Source organism: Zonotrichia albicollis, chromosome 1 (genome assembly GCF_047830755.1).
Source record: "Zonotrichia albicollis isolate bZonAlb1 chromosome 1, bZonAlb1.hap1, whole genome shotgun sequence".
Lineage (NCBI taxonomy): Eukaryota > Metazoa > Chordata > Aves > Passeriformes > Passerellidae > Zonotrichia > Zonotrichia albicollis.
The window spans coordinates 129867143-129888534 of record NC_133819.1 but is presented as its reverse complement, the minus strand read 5'-3'; the positions used below and the strand labels follow the sequence as shown (position 1 = coordinate 129888534).

General features: G+C 35.5%; 1 protein-coding gene across 49 annotated transcripts in view; it reads left to right on the top strand.

Moving 5' to 3' along the window:
* The window catches only part of RIMS2 (regulating synaptic membrane exocytosis 2), a 457129-nt gene that overhangs the window by 323960 nt on the left and 111777 nt on the right, over nt 1–21392 (top strand). For all 49 annotated transcript variants that reach the window (XM_074553869.1, XM_074553702.1, XM_074553753.1 and 46 more), the window contains one exon: nt 503–612. In XM_074553869.1, the coding sequence (XP_074409970.1) occupies nt 503–612 (110 nt within the window). The remainder of the gene's footprint in view (nt 1–502; nt 613–21392) is intronic.

Genomic DNA, 21392 nt, shown 5'->3' with positions numbered 1-21392 from the left:
ACTGCAGAATACATTCCTTTGTTTTCTGAAAGTTAGAGTTAGTATCATCAAATCCCCAGTGAAAATTAAGTCAAATATCATTGTCTTTCCTCAGTTCATTACTCTGTTTAGAAAAATTAATGTAATCTCACTGCAACTCAATGGTAATTTTAAAAAATACAAGCTGAGTAAAGATAATTGAATTTGACTTGTGAATAAATTTATGTGTATGTGGCTATCATATCCATATGCACATGAAGATGCACACAACATATTTTCTGGCTTGACTGTGTGAAAAAGCATCTTATGGAAGCATCCTCAGCCTCAATTTGGCTTCCTTTTAATGGAGAGATTTCTCTTTTTAATCAGGTCTTTTTCTGAATAGAGATAATAGTTTCCCTCTGGGACTGCAAGGGTCCCAAGTGATGTAAAATCTACTTAGTTACGTTATCAGTTCTTGAGGATATTTAAGAATGACTTTGTCGTTTAATGGCTGCGGTTTGTTTTCATATGTGTCTCATAGGTCACATCCTCGAACTGGGTCTGTCCAGACAAGTCCATCAAGTACTCCAGTGGTAGGGCGAAGGGGCAGGCAGCTACCGCAGCTCCCACCAAAGGGGACGTTGGAGAGAAGTAAGTGGATGGTTTTCTCCCTAATGACGTTGCCAAATTGCTCATGAAGGTTGATTGTATTCATGATTTTTCTTTCGTGATTACAGTTGAAATCTCTCGAGTTTTTGTGTACAGAGTTGGGATTTGGTAATGGTATTGCATTTTGTACTGTTTTCTTCTATTATGTTTTAACATCTACGGTACTCTTGGCTGACATGAATAATTAGCAGTATAATGCACACAAAACAAGGTGAACTATTAGCAAGATCCTATTCCTTTTGAAGTCAGTAGGTGTTTGGTCATTGACTTCAACAGGCACAAGAAATGAGTATGTGTCTAGTGACAAATTTCTGGCTCTTTTGGGAGTCAGGAACCCAAAATCAGTTGATAATTTGTGGGCTCACATGGAGTGTATTACAGAATGCTGATATAAAACCTCTGCATCTTGAAACAGGAAGAGCAAGAAGACAGGTAATGATCTTTAAAATAAGAAATGTCAGATATTTCATGATTCATGTTTTACTGGTACTGTAATTTTGCTTACCTTTAATGTCTATTAAAAGCACTGCTTGATGGAGATATTTTCTGAAATGTTTAGAAGCAAAGGTATACAAGTGCATTCTTGACAGCAAATACATTTTCACACTTCTGTTTTTAGTAACTAGGTGTGCTGTGCAAAATCAGTCTAAATGGACATATACACTCCTTTTATTGATCCTTCTTAACATGTATATTGTATCTTTAAAAAAATTCTGTTGTTTTTAACCCCTGTGCTTTGGTTCCTTTTTTTTTGTTTGGTTTTTTGTTTGTTTGTTTTTGTTTTGTTTTGTTTGTTTTGTTTTTGTGACTTTCCGTAGACAATGGAGACAAGGAGATAGAGTCTTATGAAGGTCTGTACATAAAGAAGGGCTTGTTTTTCACATGAAAGCCTTTTTTCAGAGGCTGTATAGGGAAAAACAAACCCAGCTGCAATTGATGTTACTTGATTGCACAGACATAGTCAGAATTATTGTCATAATGAGTTAGTCTTTATTTTTAGACCTGTGGCTCATAAATTCTACAGGATTCTGTGTGAAAAAAAACCAATATAAATAATGCTATCTAAATATGATTATCATGAGAAAAGTATCTGGACATTTACCCATTTTTAAAAACCTAGCATTTACACTATGGCAAATAAAAGCATTTCAGCAGTTATGTATGCACATTTCCCGGATTAGCAGATATTCAGGCACGTGTTTCTATATAACCATTGGAGAACATTTGACATGCTTTATGCTAGCCATTCATTTAATCAGAATGTTTTTATCCCAAATATTTTGTAGTGTGATAGATTTGCCGAATTAGTAGGTAATCTGCAAATATTATGGGAAAAAATATTCAATTGAGGTACTCTTTCAAAAAGTTAAAATATTTTTGCTTAAAATAAAACCTCCTTATATTTTACAGTAATAAACAATTTAATTTGCTTAATAGCAAGCCACAAGATATCAATTGCAGTCCTTGGTTATACCACGGAGGGTCTTTATGTAGTATTACTGTGTTTGTCTCATCAGACTTTTTAATTTAGTATTTCCAATATTTAAAATATTTATTTCCATTTTGGAAACAAAACTTCATGAAAAGAAAACTCTTGTTTTCTCGGATCATCACTCTTATTATATTAATTTCTTTGTCACCTTATGTGTTGTGAATTGCTTATATAAAATAGAGTCTAGATATTCCAGGAAATAATCACATCTAATCACATGATGTTTCCTGTCATTGCTATATATGCTTTTATGTTTTACCACTCTTCCCTGCTCTTTGCTTAGTATATCTATTTAGACTGTGAGCTCCTCAGAGCAGCAATTGTGAAGTGCTGTCCTTTTGCTGTGTTTGATTAGAGAGGGCAAAAGTCTTATTTATTATTTATGTCATGAGTTCTATAGAGAGAAATGTAATAAATATAGTAAAATAACTAATTTTTGTAGGAATTATAGAATTGTTTCCTCTGGTAAGTATTGCTGGGACTTGAGGAAATCTCTTTTTACTTGAAAACTGAGTAATATTTTCCTTTTACTTTGTCTTTTGAAAAAAGTAGTTGTTTGGAAAATCTGGATTATGGAAAATTGTCAGATCCACAGATTCTGATGTTCTGATATACAACCAAAGCATCATAAGTATCATCAAGGTACAATAACAAGGTGCATTTCATATTGAACTTACACATACAAAGATGGTAAACACTCTTAAAAACCTAATCCATAGCTACAGCTTTCATAGAGCATTCTATGTAATTTTCTGTCATGAATTAAGAGCTCATATTCTAATACCAAGAGAGTTTTTCTTTGAGGATTTCCCTGTCCTTCTCTAGGATCTTCTAATAATTTTCTTTAAAAAGGATAGTGCTCTGCAAGAGCAGCAGATTACCTAACGTTTTTCAGTGGCAAAAATAATTAAGATTAATAGCAGTCTTTTCACTGTGGAGAATTGAATTTTACAGAAAGTTATTTTAGGCAAATGAAGTACTAGTTACAAAAACTGAAATTTAATAGAATTGGAAACACTGACTATGATAGAAGGAACTTATGTTAATATTTAGCAAATACAGCACCAAGTAAACCTGCAAGTTTTGTAGATATTTGGGTAAGTTTAAATGCCTTTTATTAAGCCCCAGTGATAATAAAAACTTTTGTATATGTTTGGGGAGGCTGTATGACCATACCTAAAAATGTTGTCACAGAGTAGTCCTTTCTGTCTTACAGAACACATACTAGACTCAAAGGAGAAAGGTGTTTCTATGTTGCATGGGAACGTGCTGTGAGGGTTAAACTTTCTGTATTTTGAAATCAAGGATTTAATTGTCAACTAGATAAAGTTAAAATCAAACTGATGAAAAGAGTTAGTTAAAGGTACCTTATAGGCAATGATGAATTGGAAGTCATCCTAGCTTTGTAAAAGAGAAAAAGAAAGAAGGAAAAACTTATCTGTAGCAGACTCCTACCGTGGGCTCATTTAGTTTGCGTACATTTGAATAATTTGTATTTCTTACAAGGTTGTATCTGCATATCTTTTCTTTAAATGTTGTACAAATGCCAGAACTCAAGTAGAAAGAAGGGAGTAATTTGCTGCTGGAGATATTTTTTTGTTACAGGGCAGCATTGACTAGAATGTGGAATATGGTGTGCTTATGGCTGTGACTAGAAATGGAAGGGAAGGAATCTACAGGGAAAAACCCCAATCCTTTGGGTAATTGCTTCCCAAATTAGGATCAGAAGTAAAAAACATTGATTTGGGTTAGATTTAGTTATGTGAGCTGTGTTATGTGGTTGGGAGTGTTTGCTCCAGGACAAGAAGGTTCCTCTTGAATACTTAATTTCAAAATAGCCCAAACTGTTTGCTTTCAAGAAAGCTGCCTGGGAGTAGCTGTGAAGGACCACACCTATCTGTGTTGTACTGATTCAAACATTTTAATCAGTGTCCCACACGCTCAGTAGAACATACAATATCCTTAGTTATGTTGCATTTACAGCCTTTCATGGTGATGATATTTTTGCTAATTCCTTAGGTTGTCACTACTGTGTTTATTGCAGTATCAGATTTGCCTGTTGAGAAGAATGACTGGGTATTTCTGAAATGCATGTCATTGCCTTGTATACCCAGGCTATACCTTAGCATCTAGGCAGTCTGGGTTTTGCTTTAGAGTTTATTACTTGGGTGTACTTTCATGTTATGTGGCTTGAAAATAGTTCTGAAAAGATGTCTGGGACCAGCTAACAAATTTTCACTACTGAAATGCCAGAAGACTTTTTTTTCAGCTAAATTTTTGCTTGTATGTTTTTAAATTACATGAGAGATAGAAATATCTTGTTGAAATGAACATTTGTAGAAAATATTGTTAAATTGAATTTGGTTTTAGTGCTAGCATGTTGATGTACTCTCAAGTGTTCTGTATTTTTTGCACTGGTTGACAAGAAGTGAAAAGTGCAGTATTTATAGCTCTTACGGGTTAGCATTATTTTTTTTATTTATATGTGGCTACAATGTATTTCTTTCACTTTACTCACCTTGGCAGAAGGATGAAATCACTGATCACTTGCTCCTAATTAAAATGGAACACCATAAAGTGAAAGTATTCAGTATTCACCCTTTCAGTTCATTGTTAGTTACTAATCAGAGAGAGAGAGTACTTTTTCCTGATATAGGTTTTTACTTTTCCTTTTAAAAACAAACATAACCCTTTCTTTCTTCTTTTCACAAAAACATCCCCCAAGTATTCACCCAACATTAAAAAAATAGAAAATCATGTTAGGCTAAACAGATGTAATAAAACCTTAGAACTTGGAAATGAAGTGCTCAGAAATTTAACAAATCACAGAGCTCAGTAAGGATTTGCCTTTCTATTTATGCTCTATCATAAAGACTTGAATTATATGATCTCATAATAACCTTGTGTCTTGGGAAAATTATTTCAGAACCTGTTAGGCCTGAAATGAATGCTGATTAACTGTCCTCTCTTAACTTCAGGTGTGGGTAATCTTTTTCCAGAATAAAATTAGATATTAAAATTAGCAGGAATATGGGATTAATAGGAATACTTGATTAAGTTTAATCAGGGATAGCTAGAAGCCATTAGTTAGGGTTTGAATCTCTCAGATAGAGATTGAAATCTCTAATAGGGACAGATGTATAGTGACAAACACCTTTCCAACTCATGCAGTCTGGAGTGGAAGCTACAGAGACATTCTGATGGTTAGGAAGGCACAGATTCTACGGACAGAAGTGCATGCCATTTATTTTAAGGGGTTTTATCTCATTTAGAATGCAATTTCATTAAATGGGAATTCATTTTGCAAAATGAAAGGGAATTTTATTATGTTTTACACTGCCCTACCCTAGTTTGATGGGAGACACAGAAAGGTGGTTCTAATGCAGAAAACCGGAATTAAGACTGGTCATAATTCAGTCACACTCTATCAGCTATGATTTTTCAGGGTTTTAAAAATATATGGCATATGGATATTTTGTTGTATAAAAGTGATTGATCACATGTATAAAATATAGGATATTGTCTTTGATTACTTCAACTTGGCTGTGAAGTAATCTAGACTTGATGTCTTAGGCAAACACAGCAGCCCAAAAAATGGAAATAAAAAGCTTTGCACTATCCTTTTTTGTGTGACTGCTTCTGTGGTATTGGCCTTCATACTTGCACAGTGTAACTTGCATTTTGTGTGCTTGACAGCAAAGTAAACAGAATAGGTTAGTTAACATCTGTAAGGCTTCCTTAGGATACTTTCTGAGTCTACTCTTGGGTTTTGATTTCAACTACGATTTTGCAAAAATACACCTTTGGATTTTGACTGTGGATGCTCAGTTCACTGCCCTGAGAGGTAGCAGACCTTGAAGAGTATTAAAATATTTAAGCTGCATTGGTACAATTTCCATAGAAAAACTTGAACAAACATTACCTATAACCTAGAGTTTAAAGTGCTTACTTAAAAATTCTGATCTTTCAGGGGAAGTAATAGCTTATAAATTTCTCTTGGATTGGCAAGAGAGGAAATTAAACAGCTTTTTGAAATCTGAAGATCTTGCTGTATAGGTCAGAGACTACAAAGGGCATAGAAGGAAAATGACTGAGAAGTCATACAACTGTGCTTATGACAGCCATTGCTCATTTACCTTTCAGGGTACCTACATGCCAAAAACATTTAAATTCAACTCTACTGAAAATGGTTTTTTAAAATCTTAGGCACATCTTATATATATATATATATATATATATATATATTTTATGAAAGAAGGTTGACTGTATAGATTACATCCCTGCTGAATATTTTAATAGAAATTTTCAATGTCCTGATTTCAATTGGAATTTAAATGTCCTGGTTTTATCATGGAGTTGGAGAACAGAAATCTAAGCACAGAGTAGCTTGCATTGCACTGCATTGATTATAGCCTGAATTTGTCTATTATCAATACCCTACTAGAAACAGTAATTTTAAAATTATTATTACATGCTAGCCAAACCTAAAGTCAAATAATTCAATGAACTATTTAACTGAACATAAACGTATACATGTAATGAGAGAACTGGAAAGAATTCTAGAAAACAGAAAACATGAAAAATCAATAAGCAATCAAAATCTGAGCCTTGAAAAACTACACTATATTGCATCAAATCAAAGCTGTTTAATAAATAATTGACATTTAAATTAAAGCAGGCATATGGTATATCAGCAATTCAGTTTGACACTCTTCAGTATTATTACTGTTGTTACCCTCATGAGCTTTGTCACTAAAGAAAGCTGTGGTACTTTATTAATGACATTAAAAATATATTGGTGTTTCTTATCATTAATAGCACTTTCACTGTTGTTTCCAAGAGTATTCTCCAGTATCTAAATATGCTCTAGGCAACTGTAGGTACTACTTTCTTTTTGTGTTCTAACTACTCTGAAATCCAGATAAAAAATCATATTATCTGGCAAATTTGGGATTTTTTTCCCAAGCTGAAAAAGCATTTGCTTTGTTTCTTCTGCTCTTTTTAGGTACCAAGTATGTCCACTAGTTTATGATTAATATACAATTTTAAATACGGTGTTTGAGAATGGAAGCTTGGACTTTTTTCCCAGATAAACTAAAATAAAGCCAAGCAGAAGATTTAAACTAATTATCTACCAATCTCTGTCTGTTTTCTCTGCTTTGCTAGTTATTTTCTGCTTTCCAGTGCTTAAAAGTTTAGTAAGAAATTGGTGACAAAGAACATTAAGGGCTGCATACGAGCATCATTACTTGCAGATAGATCTCCTTGGAATTAGCTAAAGATATAAATGAAAAATAGCACAACAATTTATTTCATCTTTGCTTCACTAGAAAAATCATTTCTGCCACAGGCTGAGGGTTTGTATGTTATTGTGGATGTCTTTTGTTTGATGTTTTTATTTTATTTGAACAGCTTGTAACAAAGCATGCGTGTTTTGTCTTGCTTTTTCTCCCTCTCCCATCCCTTGCTTATCTAATGCAGCAGGAGCTGAAGAAAACAAGCATGCTGGAGTTGAGGAGGCAGAGGTTGAGGCAGGTCTGTCTGACCACAAGTGCCTATCTCCTTTTGATATGTTTTCCCCTGAGTATATAGGGAAGATTTACCAGCTAGCTTGTAAATATATTGAACATAAAAAAACCCCCACAGAATATTTATATCATTTATATTCTTTTATGAAAGAACAATACAAACAAATTAATTGAGTTTATTTGCCAGTTGTGAATGCTTAAGATAATTAAATGTGAAAAAAAGTACCCCACTATTTTACTCTTTTTATTATTTTTTATGAAGTTACTCTGTCTCTATGCTCAAGTACCAGCCTTGGCAGATCTGGGTGGGTACCTCTTAGATGTGGTACTTTGCATTAATAATTTTTACATGCAGGGAAGTAAATTATTTTGTATCATGACAGGTTTTTTTCCCTTAGTTTGTGTTAGCAGACTGATGCTGGACAAAAATAGTAGGCAACCGCATTAGGTAGAAATACTTCAACAATTTGGTATGATGTCCTCCATCCTGCTTAGAAGACAGTTGGTGGTGTGATGACAACCAACATGATCAAATCATGTTCATGATCAAATCAAACAGTTACAAATACTTTTTTTCATTCAAATACGATATGATTAAAACATAAATTTAACTTCTAACTTCCAGAAACACCCAGTACTGGTTCAAAGATATGCAGAGATCTAAAGATATAATTTCTCTGTTCTTCAGGTTCCTTTTCAAAGGAAGAATTATAAATGCATACATTTGCATTTATATGCCTTGTTAATAGGTTACATTCTGGTGTCCATAATGAATTAACAGTTAATAATTGCCAAAAGTGGTGGAAGCCTGGTGCACAAAAAAAAAGATGAGTGGATCAAGAAACACATTTCACATGAATAAGATGCTAAATGCTGCTTAAAAGTGTGTCTGAATCCTGTGCCCAGAACCTTCTTCCCATTGAAGAGAAGAAAATGCAGATTAGTATTTTTTTCTATGAAGAAAAGTCAGGAGTAATTACTGTGATGGGATTCATTACTTGTTCAAAACACTGGATGCTAGAGTAATTTCACGATTTCAGTGGTGGAAAGTAGGTTTACTTTTTTTGAATTTTAGTTCTCACTTAGGCATTCAAATTGTCCTTTAAGGTCTTTGCCTGCCCATTTTTTGTTATAGTACAGTTTACTTTTTTATTGCTTTTGTTAGGATTCTGCCTCTGTGGTGCTCAGTGGGCTGTGTGCTGTGCGCTGTTCTCTCTGTGTGTTTTGTGGTAACTCTAGCCTAGTGCATGGAGTTTTGCTCACATAGCTTGCAACAGTTTTGTGTGTGCTTGTAGTTACATTGTTCTTCATAGTACCTGTTCCAACTGTTAATCATCATTGTCTGTTTTTAATGTTGTAAAGACTGTGAGGAAAAACATCAAACCCCACCTGTTAATGGGCGAAAAGGCAAGTTGATTATGATATTGCTTATGAATTGTGGGTGCTTGAAAAATTTAATTTATTTTTTTTTTGCTGCATGTGTGTGTGTTGCATAGTTCTACTAGCTCAAAATTAGTAAGTTCACATATGTTCAATTTCAGTGTGTTGTTTTACTTCTTGGATATAATTATTTTCAACTGAGGTTTAAAAATATTTATTGAAATCAAAACCTCCTGATGTTTATGTTTTTGCAGCTAACTGTGTTACTGAAGATAAAGTTTGCACTAGGCTGATATGTGATCAGGTTGGCTATGGAGAGCTAAGGGGTTAGGTTTCTATTTCTTCTTATTTTGGAATTCTTAGGCTGCCTTGCCCTAAGAGGCCAAATAAAGTTTGCAGACAGCTGCAAAATTGTCTGCATTATCTTCCACTTTTTACCAGGTCTATATTCTTTTACATTGCTTGGATATTTTACAAGCTTGGCACTTTTTAATGTGATTAGAAAAAATTGACCATTTTAATTATCATATACTTTTAGAGAAAGGCTTATGTTATTAGCAGTCATTTCTATTGTCTAGTTTGTAGTCCTGCTTGATGTTCTTTTTCAAATTCTGTAGAAATAAGCTTAATTCAAAGCACTAAACTGTTAACATGGAGATTTAGGTTTCTTATCTAAAAATTAGAACAAGAAAGTTACAATGAACAACCATAGCTTACTTTGAAGTTTTATTGGAGTTCATGCTTCTAAACTGCTTTGATAATTTTGAAGAAGTATGTTATTACTTTTCCATGTACTTCTAAGACCCTATTACATGTATATTTTGTGTCATTGGTGTCTTCTGCCAGCGAATGAAATATGAACTAGTTAGTGTTTTGGATTTATTCAAATTTGGGTACTCACAGTTCCATCTCTACAGGAGCCTGCAAGGGGTACAGACCCAGTTACACTGTCATGGACCATTCCTGTCTATTCCCCAGAACAATTTAGCAGATGGAATACAGATACCAGCAGAGCAGGCATTCTGTTTTGCCTGTGCTAGTTTCTTGTTTGGGAAGGACAGCCACACCATTTTTAATGTCTCTCATATCAAGTGTAGATGACCAAGTGGAGTGCCTTTGCAGAGAAGGGGCCGTGTCACCAGCCTGAGGGGTCACCTTGCTTGCTCTGGTGGCTGTGCCAGCATAGTCCTGAATGAATTCAAATCTGAGGGTTTGCTGTTTTAACTGCAATCTGTGCTACTAACCAGATAGTTCAGTGTCATACTTTTAAGATCTAAATTCCAATCATAGTAAGATTGAAGACTTTTGCCACTGACCCGGCAAAGCTGACAAAACAAATAACAGTGATTTCGTCTGGCTAAAGTTGGTTTTGTTCTTGGTTTATCTCCCACTCCTTCAACAAAACCATTATTTTATACACTTATAGAGCCTGAAAGATGTAGATTGCACAATAAACTACTAACCTCTATTTAGATAGTTTGTTTCATACTTTTATTAAGTTCTATAAGGCATCCATTTTATGTTTTAGAAGTTTTTTTTTTCTGCAGAGCTCTTATTCTCCAAAAGAATGATCAGTGTCTACTATTGATTTGCAAATATTTATTACCCAAACTGTCATCCTTTTCCAATGTTCCTGAGGTCTTTAGCATTTCCCTTTCATGTATTTTGTATGACCTCTTTTAATCATTCGAGTTTGTGGGAAAAGGATCCAGGTAATTCTGGCCTTTACTGTCCTAATTTAGGGTGCATAGAAGATGATGAAGTTACCAAAGCAAAATTATAAGTGTTTCATATTCCCTCACTCTTGAGAATATTTTATAGAATTACATTACAGCTTTGTCTATATTATGGGAATTAAGAATGCTTTGCAGTTCTCATGTCCCAGACTGAGAAGTGTCTGGAGCATATTTTTGTCTTGAGTTTATAGCAAGACAAGACCCAAGTCTCTGAGTCCTACCCTTTCTGTGCACTCTGGTTTCCCCATGCATGGGAGTCCCACTCCTCTGTGAGCAGTCTGGATGCCTGAAGGAATAGAATTGAAACTGTGCTGTATTCCAGATTATTCTGAACTGTTGTACAGTTTAGACACAATCTAAAGAATTTAGGTGACTGAAAGGCAAACAAGGCAGAATAGAGGGACTCCAGTCAAAGAAATGATGACAGATGGACCTGCTTAACTGACTTGCAGAAGCAGTGTTCAAATACACTTTTTTGAAAACCAAGCAGGTTCCTGTCAGGCCAGAGGGCATTCCCATCTTGATGGCTGATCCGAGCATCTTTTTCCATTCTAAGACCATTTGGATTTGTGGAATTGGGGCCTACACTTTGCCTGAACTACTGAACATGACTGCTGTGAGTCTCCTAGGTGCTTTCTCTTCCTCTGGCTCACTGACTCCAGACTTCACTAAAAGACCACAACAGCTTCTGAATTTTGCATGAGAAATTATACTGGATGTGTTTTACGTGGGCTGTAAGAATACTTAACATATTCCTATGTGTTATGAGTACCTAGAGAAACACTGCATTTTAATTAAATTCTAGTTCAAGCAAAGTAAGGTTTAAATAAAGTAAAGACCTGGTTAGATTGTGCTGGTTTTGGACAGGCACATAACTTCAGTTTGCATGCTGGGAAAGGAGTGAAATTAGAATACCCCCACAATACAATAACACAAACCAGGAAAAATGAAGTACCAGTAAAATGCTCTAGACTGAGTACCTACATTCTGCTAAAATTCCTTATGATATAGGGGGCTATTTTACAAATTTAGCTCTAAAACTGCCAGGGAGATGTTACAGATGTGAAAGAGTCTAGCTACTAACTTGTCCATAAATACCTTCAAATTTTACTTATAACAAATTTGAGTTTTCATCTTTAAAAAGTACATGGCAATACCACATGGCATTTCTGAGACTGGTATGTGACAATGGGATGTCATTTTATCTGTTAGACAAACACAGTTTGTCTGGTAACTAACCTAATGTTTCAGAAGTAATGCAGAAGAATGAAACGGGCCTTTTGGTGCAGACAGTATTTGCATGCAAAGATGCATGTACAATTTTCATGCAAATTTGAGCAATAAGAAAACTTTTATGTTATGAAGTAGTAGTAATTGACATTCAGAAAAACCTAGATCTTTCTGAAGAAAGAAATATGTATTTTTCATCTTTGTGTAAGCCATTTATTGTAATTCCTTTATTGGTTGGTATTACTGCTTACATCTATTGGCTTAGTTTCAGACCCCTTTTGTGAGCAGAATGAGTTTTTTTACAATTTAGAATGGTACCATAAGCTTCAATCTTAGCTGCATCTTAGCACCTTGCAGAGCTTTTCTTTTTGTGTGGTGTGTTTGTGAGAGATATATAATCATATTATACAAAATTATCTTTCTGCTCAGAAAATGTTTGAGAATTTACAATAAGATTGCATCTTTTTCAATAAATATAAAAATAACATGGAAAGAAAATACTAAACCCTATATCAAGCTAAACCTTACCGTCTGCATTCTGCAGAATGAATTTGTAGGCCATTCACATTTTCTTGTACGCACAGAGTATTCCCTGACATCCAGGGCATGGAAATGCAAACTGAGGAGGCCCTATGGAAAAGAGGTGTAGAGCAGAAGCTTGTTCTTTGCTCCATATTTATCTCCATATTTATTTTGGACATTACTTGTAATTTTCTTTTTCTTTCTTTTTAAAAATTCATTATTCATTGAATTCTGGAGATATTTTGATTTTTATTGTGTTTATCTATTGCAGCAGTATGAGGATTCCCATACCAGTTCCTCACTAAAAATCCATGTAGCCCAGTGTCTGGTCTTCAGTAGACCAGGTGTGGATGCTGAGAGAAAGGGAGATAAGCAGGACAAGTATTCCTGTATGGGAATAGTGTGGCCAGCAGGAGCAGGGAGTCATTCTTCCCCTGTACTCAGCACAGGTGAGGCTGCACCTTGAGTGCTGTGTCCAGTTCTGGGCCCTCAGTTTGGGAAGGACCTTGAGACGATTCTGAGCATCCAGAGGAGGCAACGAGGCTGGTGAAGAGTCTGGAACTCTTCAAGTCTTATGAGGAATGACTGAGGGAGCTGGGCGTGTTTAGCCTCGAGAAAAGGAGATCAGAGGTGACCTTATCACTCTCTACAACTCCCTGAAAGGTGGCTGTAGCCAGGTGGGGGTTGGTCTCTTTCTCCAGGCAGCAACTGACAGAACCAGAGGACACAGACTCAAGCTGTGCCAAGGGAAATATAGGTTGGCTATCAGGAAAAAGTTTTTAATGGAAAGAGTGATGTCTGGAATTGTCTGCCTGGTGAGGTGATTGAGTCACTATCCCTGGATGCGTTTAAGAAAAGACTGGATGTGGCACTCGGTGCCATGATTTAGTTGAGGTGTTGGGGCGTGAGTTGGACTTGATGATCTCAGAGGTCTCTTCCAACCTAGTCATTCTGTGAATTCTGTGAATTCTGTTCAAATGTGTAGTGAAGCTTATCCAAGATCCTGGCTGCCCAGTCTCCTATGCCTTGAGCCTCAGGAATTGGCATAAACAACAGTGGTATCTTTGCAGGGTGTCTTCATCTCCCTCAATGGTTCTCTGTCTTGTTTCTTCCTCCTTAAACGAGTCCTTTCAAAATGCCCCCAGAGTGCTTATCCAAACGAGGGACTTGGGGGAGCTGTCCTTCCAGACGTCCCAAGGAGCCAATTGAGTGACCTCCCTCCAGCGCAGCCTGCCGTGGTGCAGGCATTTAACCAGAAGAGGGAGCAAAGCTGCCGTATTTTAAAAACATGAAAAAATATGTGAAACAAACAAACAACTCCTCCCCGTGCCCCAAATGGTACTGGAAAAAAAAAGTCTTGGTAGTGGCTTACAAATAATATCTTAGTGTTATTTAAATATACTTTACTAAATATTAATTTACTCATGTTTAATGTAACCTTAACTGACTGTTTTCTTCTCAGCCATCTGGAGGATTAATTTATTTTCTGGCGTTTCTTCATGTTTTACAAATCCATTGTATTTATAAAAGTAGCAAGATGTTACTCTGATTTTTAGCTAAAGATAGGCTATGACTTTATTGATTGATATTTCAACAAGGGCTCTCTGAGACCTTGGTTGAGTATATCTAATTTTTTTTTTATAAAAATAAGGAACAGAAGATTAAAATCAATTTATTCCCCATACAGAGAAATCCACTAGCAAAAAAATTTAAAATATAAATGTAAAATATAATTGACTGAATTTGCAGGTAGAGAAAATTATAAGAAGAGATTGCTACTGGACTAGACTTAAGTGATTTGCTGTCACAAATAATGAATGTAGCCTTGGAGTCAGCTTGAAGAAAACATTTCTGGAGTAAGGAATAATCTACAGTGCTTTATCATGTTTTTAATGTTAGTAACAACAATATGAAATGTAGATATGTTGCAGTACTTTTTATTGCTGACCTGATGATTTACATTGAAGTTCTTTTGATGTATTCCAACTTCAGCCTTGGGAAATGAAGCTCAGGGTTTGGGTATTGGGGGTTTTTTTGTTTGTTTTTTACTTTTTTTGAAGAATGTGTATGTAGTTTAGTAAGAAAGATTAAATCAAAACAATAAATAATTGAGATATGTCAGAAATTGTATCGGAACACTCTATTCATTAAAAATCATTATATAAGCCATTATTGAACAATTTCTTTATTTTAAAATTTAAGAACATTTCTTAGCATTCATTGGTTGATTTGGCACTAATTTGTAAACTATTTTCACATGAAGGTTGTGTGCACATATGTGTATGTGTGTCCCTGCCTCCCTGCCTTTATACTGTCCACACTTTATCAGCACTGAGGGCAATGTGTTAAGAAGCACTTAAGATTTTGAAGGAAAGACAGATCATTGTGTCTCAGATAAATGCCTTGATCTCTAAGGTACAGAAACATTCTGTAAAGTATTCTTCCAGTGCTGGAGAAAAAAATGTAGATCAACTGTTACTGTGACAAAAGAGGAAGCTAAAAGATTATGTCCTCAGGTTGGCTGTGGGTTACCTGGGGAGGCAGGAGGTCTTGTTCTGTATTTGTCAGAGAAAGACTACGTGTGTTCCTCCTGTGCTCCTACGTGTATTGTTTTTGGGTACTGGATGAGTTTTGTTCCTGTTACATCAGGGTAGGGAAGCCTCAACACTGTTTAATGAGGCACCTGAAGGTTTCTCTGGTGTAGGAACATCAGCAGCTGGCATAAAATATTGACTGCTGACTTTGTGTCACTTCGAGTTGGCCTTTATGCCATTAAACAGCACACTGGTGCTGCAAGGTGGGCCTGGATTCATTTCAGATACAATTCAGTACATCTGGGACAATTCATACATCACGGTTTGAAGCCATTTGCTTTCCCCTAGTAGAGGTTTGACACACTGAAAATATTTCTCTCTGTGTGAGCTCTAGAGACTGATGTTCTTTAATTTTCTTACGGACCTTGTTTCACAAAATGTAAGACTTGTATGCCATGAATTTAGTCTTAATTAATTCTTCTTCTTGCATCCTGCATGCATGAGTTGAGATCTTAAGTATATGATTCAAAACAGTTTCTCATCTTTTGACAGTTTATCCCACAGTTTTAATGACTTCCTATTGTGCTGCATTGGTTTAAGAAGCACTAGCCAAATCCACTTTTGACTTATTTTTACAGTAGTTGTCACCATATATTATTAATAACATAATTTCTTTCTGAGCATTCTTCATATAAAATTAAAAATAGAAAGAAGTTCTGAGTACTTTTAATACTTTTCATTTGCAGAAAAAGATGACTAAATTAAGTATGTCCTAATGAAAAAGAGAAGACTTCAAGTCTAAAACTAGAAATGCACTGATAAAAATTGGTTCCCAGAAATGTTAGGTGCTGAAAAAAAGATAAAACCTGAAGTGGATTTAATTGAAAAAAAAAAAAAAGACAGTCCAGTAAAAGAGAAAATATAAAAATATGTTTCAAGTGAAGGGTAGTTGTGAGAAAGACTATTACTGGTTGTAGTATTGAGGAAAGAAGAGAGGAGGTGAGTATTGGCATAAGAGAAAACCTCATCATTAGTGTCTGGTATTTTGCTGCATCATCTTGTACTTCTGCAGTTTGCTGCACCATTTCCAATTCAACTGCAACATTCCTGGTGCTAAGCTGTCATGGTTAGAAATTCAGAAAATCTGAAATATGCAACTATTCTTCTAATATATTATTTCCACATTTTAAATTTTTTTTCATATTAAATATTCTAAACAAAAGTGTAAGAAATGCTGAGATTGTACCTGACACTGTGTACTGGAGCACACCAGGCCCCCTCTCCCAGGCAGCACAGGTGAGTGTCACTCTCACAGGGAATGGCACAACACCAAGTATCACCCCAGCTGCATTATTCACTGTGCTGTGCCCAGGGGTAGGTGCAATAATTCAATCTAGAGAAACAACTGCATCTAAAGATTGTCCGTTTCATCCTGGTGGGAAAAATCTGCAGTGGGCACATGTCAAATCCTTCTACACCTAAAGGTGCACCAGCTGGTTGAAATACTCTGTCTCAAGAATTCCGTATTTTATGTAATCTATTTAAGATCTTTTTGGATAAATATTTAATATTTTTTCATCTCTCTTTATACATAAGTCAAAGCTGATTATCACAACAGATGATAGGATAAAGTTTACGTTATGGGAAGTGAGAGTGATAATAGGAGACTGATGACCTAGAAAATGTATGGTTTCTTTCAAAATATTTACTATCTGACCAAAGTTGGCTTTGGTTAAAGCAACAACGGGATAGATGGTGGCGCTTTGCCTTGGGGAAAAAAAAAAAGATTTTAGAAACTACATTGTGCAAAGTACATTTTAAACTAAACTTATTTGTCTAACCAGAGAGTTAGAGGGCAACACTGACATTTTGGAGCTTTGAATAAACATCAGCATCTTGTGCTAGTTCCCAAACAGAAAGCTGTCCTTTAAGCTTTCCTTAAAACATATTTTCTCATCTTTGTAAAACATAGAAATGGAAATGAAATTAGAAAATGTTGAAGAAAATGTCAAATTTGTTAATTTGGTTAATTCCAATGGGTAGATTTATTTTTATTTCTCAGTTGAAACAATAACCATTGTTAGAAAAACTCTTGCAATATTCTAGAAGTTAGTGAAGTTTTTGACTTGATCTGGAGTATGGCCAAACCCCATATACTCAATCTAAATGTTGTACTTAACTGCTGATAAAACTAAGCAGCCATTTGAATGTAATGCTGATATGCCATAAATTTAACTGAAGCTATAGAAAAGAGGTCATTTGGAACCTTTTCTGGAAGTGTCTGCACGGTCATGCTATGACTTTCCTCAAAAACATACGGTAGCCTGTCTTGCTTTTTGTAATGTTGCTGTTTTTTCTTTTTAAGGTTAACATGAGGCAAAAGTATTTATTCAAAGAATTATATTTTTATTTGATTTTTATTTCCTCACTCTTGTCAGTTCAAACGTTATTACAGAGTATTACTGAGAGGGCTTACTATTTTCTAGATGCTGAGCTCTCAAAGAATTATCAAGCTTTAGTAAAGCTTTTCTTTTGATAGGGAACTTTTTTATAATAAGTGACTTTGGTGGCTGAGACAACTACAGTTTTTAGGTTCAGAACTAAACCAGGAAGTCTGAAAAGGACACTCACCTAGAGTCAGAGAGAGAGAGAGTCTCTTCTAAAATTTGCATTAAAATAGCATGGAAAACAGTGGACTTCCTGATATTCTTCAGTGTTCTCCAGTATTTAGATTATTTGTTGTATATTACGAAAAATTCCTTTGGATTACTTTATGCCTACTTTTTATCTTATTCTAAGTACAAGCTCCACTATTTGGCCTGAATTACTGTTAATGGTATTTTTGTCTAGCAGTGACTATTCCTTAAATTAAAAAGTAGTTTTAGTAAGGTCATTGAGTTTTTTGATTTGCAAATTAAGAAGATACTTCTGGACTCATTTGAGAAAAAAGAATATTTTATTGTGAACTGTGTATATTCATAGAGAAAAAGAAAGAATCACATTCTCACTAGGAATAATCATATTAGGATTTTATTTCCATGGTTTGGTAACAGAATGTTCTGTTTGAAATTTGTCATTTAGTACTCACTACACATGGTACTTCAAAGATGATAGGGTCTGTTTCAACTTGCATATCTGTGGTGTCATGAAATCATTATAGTGACAGTGTACTTGAACCTACATTTCCACCCATTTTAAAAATCCAAGTAGCCTTTTATAGGACAGCAGCCTGTCATGGACCATCAACAGCCACAGAGAAAAGGCTGCAGGATGCACACAGATAACACTTTCACAAGTTTACATTTTGAATGTTAGATATCCATCCATTTTCTTGCAATGGGAAAATTAATGATAATAATAGTAATAGTAATAATAATAGTAATAGTAATAGTAATAATAATAATAATAATAATAATAATAATATTTTTGTCATAATCTAAAATACTTTGTGTCAGTTTACTTTGAATTGGTAAGATTAAAAATGTTTTCCATATCTGTCATATTATTCTCCATCACTGGCTATTTCTGTGACTGTAAAAGTGATAACATCTGGGGGCAATGGTTGTGAGGAGCTTTGCACTTTACACAATAAGCAAAGTAAGCGGATTCTTAACAGCCCAAAGCAAAAATGGAGCTTGGAGTATTGGATCTCTCCCATTAATTGGTGTAGATTTGGTTTTGCCATGAGATCCCAAAGGGTTTAAAACTGATAGTATTTATGCTAACTACCTAGTTTGTCAGAAGAAAGAGAATTAAAGTGTAAAAAAAATTGACAACCTCCAAATGCTAACAGCTCTCAAGGCTGGAGAATGTAGTTCTGTGGAGCAGTGTACTTGATTCTGTCTGTAGCTCTTTTCCTGAGCAGTTACATCAGAAATGCCAGTTTCAGATACAGGACTAATTGGTGCAAAAGTTCTTATTAAGTAGTTTAATCTGCCCAAATTAAAAACTTAATTTAAATCAAGTTCCATGTTTTGAAAATAATTCTGAATTAATTGTTAAAAACACTTTTTCAACTTAAATTAGGCATGCATGGTTGCTTGTTCAGGTTTTTTGTTTGTTTGCTTCTTTGTTTGTTTGTTAATTTGTTTTGTTTGGTGGGTTATTTTTGCTAATTATATCTTTGCATAGACTTTTTTTTACCAAAATATTTCTAACTTCCTGTATAACGTACAGAAACACAATGATAATAAGAATCCATAGTAATAAGCTATACATATACTATAATCAATGTATAAACAATAAGCTATATATGTATTATAATCTATAGTAAGACACTATAGAATGTAGAACACTAATTTTTAAAAATGGACCACATTATTGTGTAAACAAGCCCCTGTTTTGTATGTCAGTTGTTAATTATTAAAGACAGCAGAATATTTGAAAAGTTACGTAGGCACTAACTTTTGGATAAGATGTTCTGTTCCAGAATGTTTAAGATGTGTAATTATTCTCTTCACCCCAGGCCTCTAAGAACTAATCTAAATTTTATTGTTAATGATAATACATTTGTTTAAATCAAGTTGCCCCAAATGATATTAGGTGTATTACAATGTAAGTTACATAATATTTCTGATTTTTTTTTTTTGATCTACACTAGAAGTTACATGGGAAGACCAGCAGAAAAAGGTGAATGGTACAATAACTGATGACAAACCATTGCCGAAAAAGAAACACCATTCTGAGACAGGTTTGTCAGGGTTTGGAAAACCACATGAAAGCATGAGACTATAAAACCACATTTCATGCTTTTGTAATGCGTGTGTGCTTTATGTACCTTATTTTTTCACTTTGGTGTGAAATATTTAGCATGTAGAGACCATTTAGATGATATAGTTTTGTTTTAGAATAGCAAAAATAGATATGCTTTTGTAAACAATTGTGTTAGAATGCACATACATTAGAAAAGAAGTGTTCTGGCACAGTATTAGACATAATTTGCTTTTAGTTTTGAATTTTGTTATGACTTAATAAGTTTGTGCAAGCCTCAAGAATCCAAGTATAATCTATGCTGACTCTTATTTAGTTGACCAAACCAAGGTACCTACTGCATGTATGGTGAAAAAATCATTTTCTACAGGCTTAAATCTCTGAAACCTTCTTTCACCATCACACAAGGCACAAATAATGTTCCAGTGTAATTTTTTATGCAAGCTGCAGTTTATACCGTCATACTTGGAAATTCTCAAATCTAAAAAATCTCTTCTTTCCTCCATTCTGTACACAAATGGATTTCTTCTGAAACTAAAAACTGTCTCAAACTCTTTTCACCCCAAATAGCAAGTTCAATTATTCAGCTATCTTTGTTCCTACAAATGCATAGCAATAAAATGTAAACGTAGTAATAATAACGATTGTCATGGTTTGAGCCTGGCACAGAGCCAGTGCCCCCATGAAAATGCCTCACCCTGGTGTCTGCTGTGAGATGTGACCAGGAATAAGCAAAACAGGCTCTAACTTAAACATAAAGACCACTTTATTACTTAAACTACAGGAAAATAGGGAGGGACTATAAGGAAAAAAAAAAGAAAAGAATTGAAAACCTTACAAAAAAACCATTTTCCTCCTCCCCCACCACCTGACTTTCCCAATCCAATACATTCTCCCAAAACAACTGCCCAGCCCGGCACGACACTTTAGTATACTCAAACATCAGTTCATGAAGAGGAAAGGAGTCCTTCTCGTTCCATAGGCTTCTCCTGGAAACACACTGAAAACCTCGTGTGCTTCCCTGTCACTTCGGCACCGCCCGGAAAGTCCATTTGCCGCTTGTGACGTCTTCCTTCCATGCTCAGTGCTCTCACCACCGAGACATGGCCAGAGCTGCTTTTAGGGTTGTCTTTCAAGGATGCCTTGTCTCACTCCAAAAAGGCACAGTCTCTGCTTTTGGGACATCTGTCCCCCCCATATTTTTCCAACCCCCTGGGGCCGGGGGGTCCTCACGAAGAACCTTCCTGGTTTTGAGGCACTGCCTCCCCCTAAATGCAGTCTGTGTCACAGGAACAACTGAGTCCATAGCCACGAGAAAAGTCCAGCCAAAAGGCCACTCCAAATCATCTCTCCCCATCCAATCATCTCCACGTTCTCCGGGCCAGGTCCTTATCTTATCTCATCTCTCATCTCCCTTCTTATTCAGCTTCGAGGAGGATTAGCATTTTTGCAAGGCCCCAATCATGCAAGAAAGGGTTAAAAGTTTTCAGTCTCTGTCTGTCCTGGGACGAGATGATACTCCCACACGTGCTGCTGCTGCGGCCGGCCGCTCTCCCTCCCCCCTTCTCCTCCTGGCTGGCTGCCATCACATTCGGTGCCGCCCGCTCTCTCTCTCCGGGGGGGGGGGGGG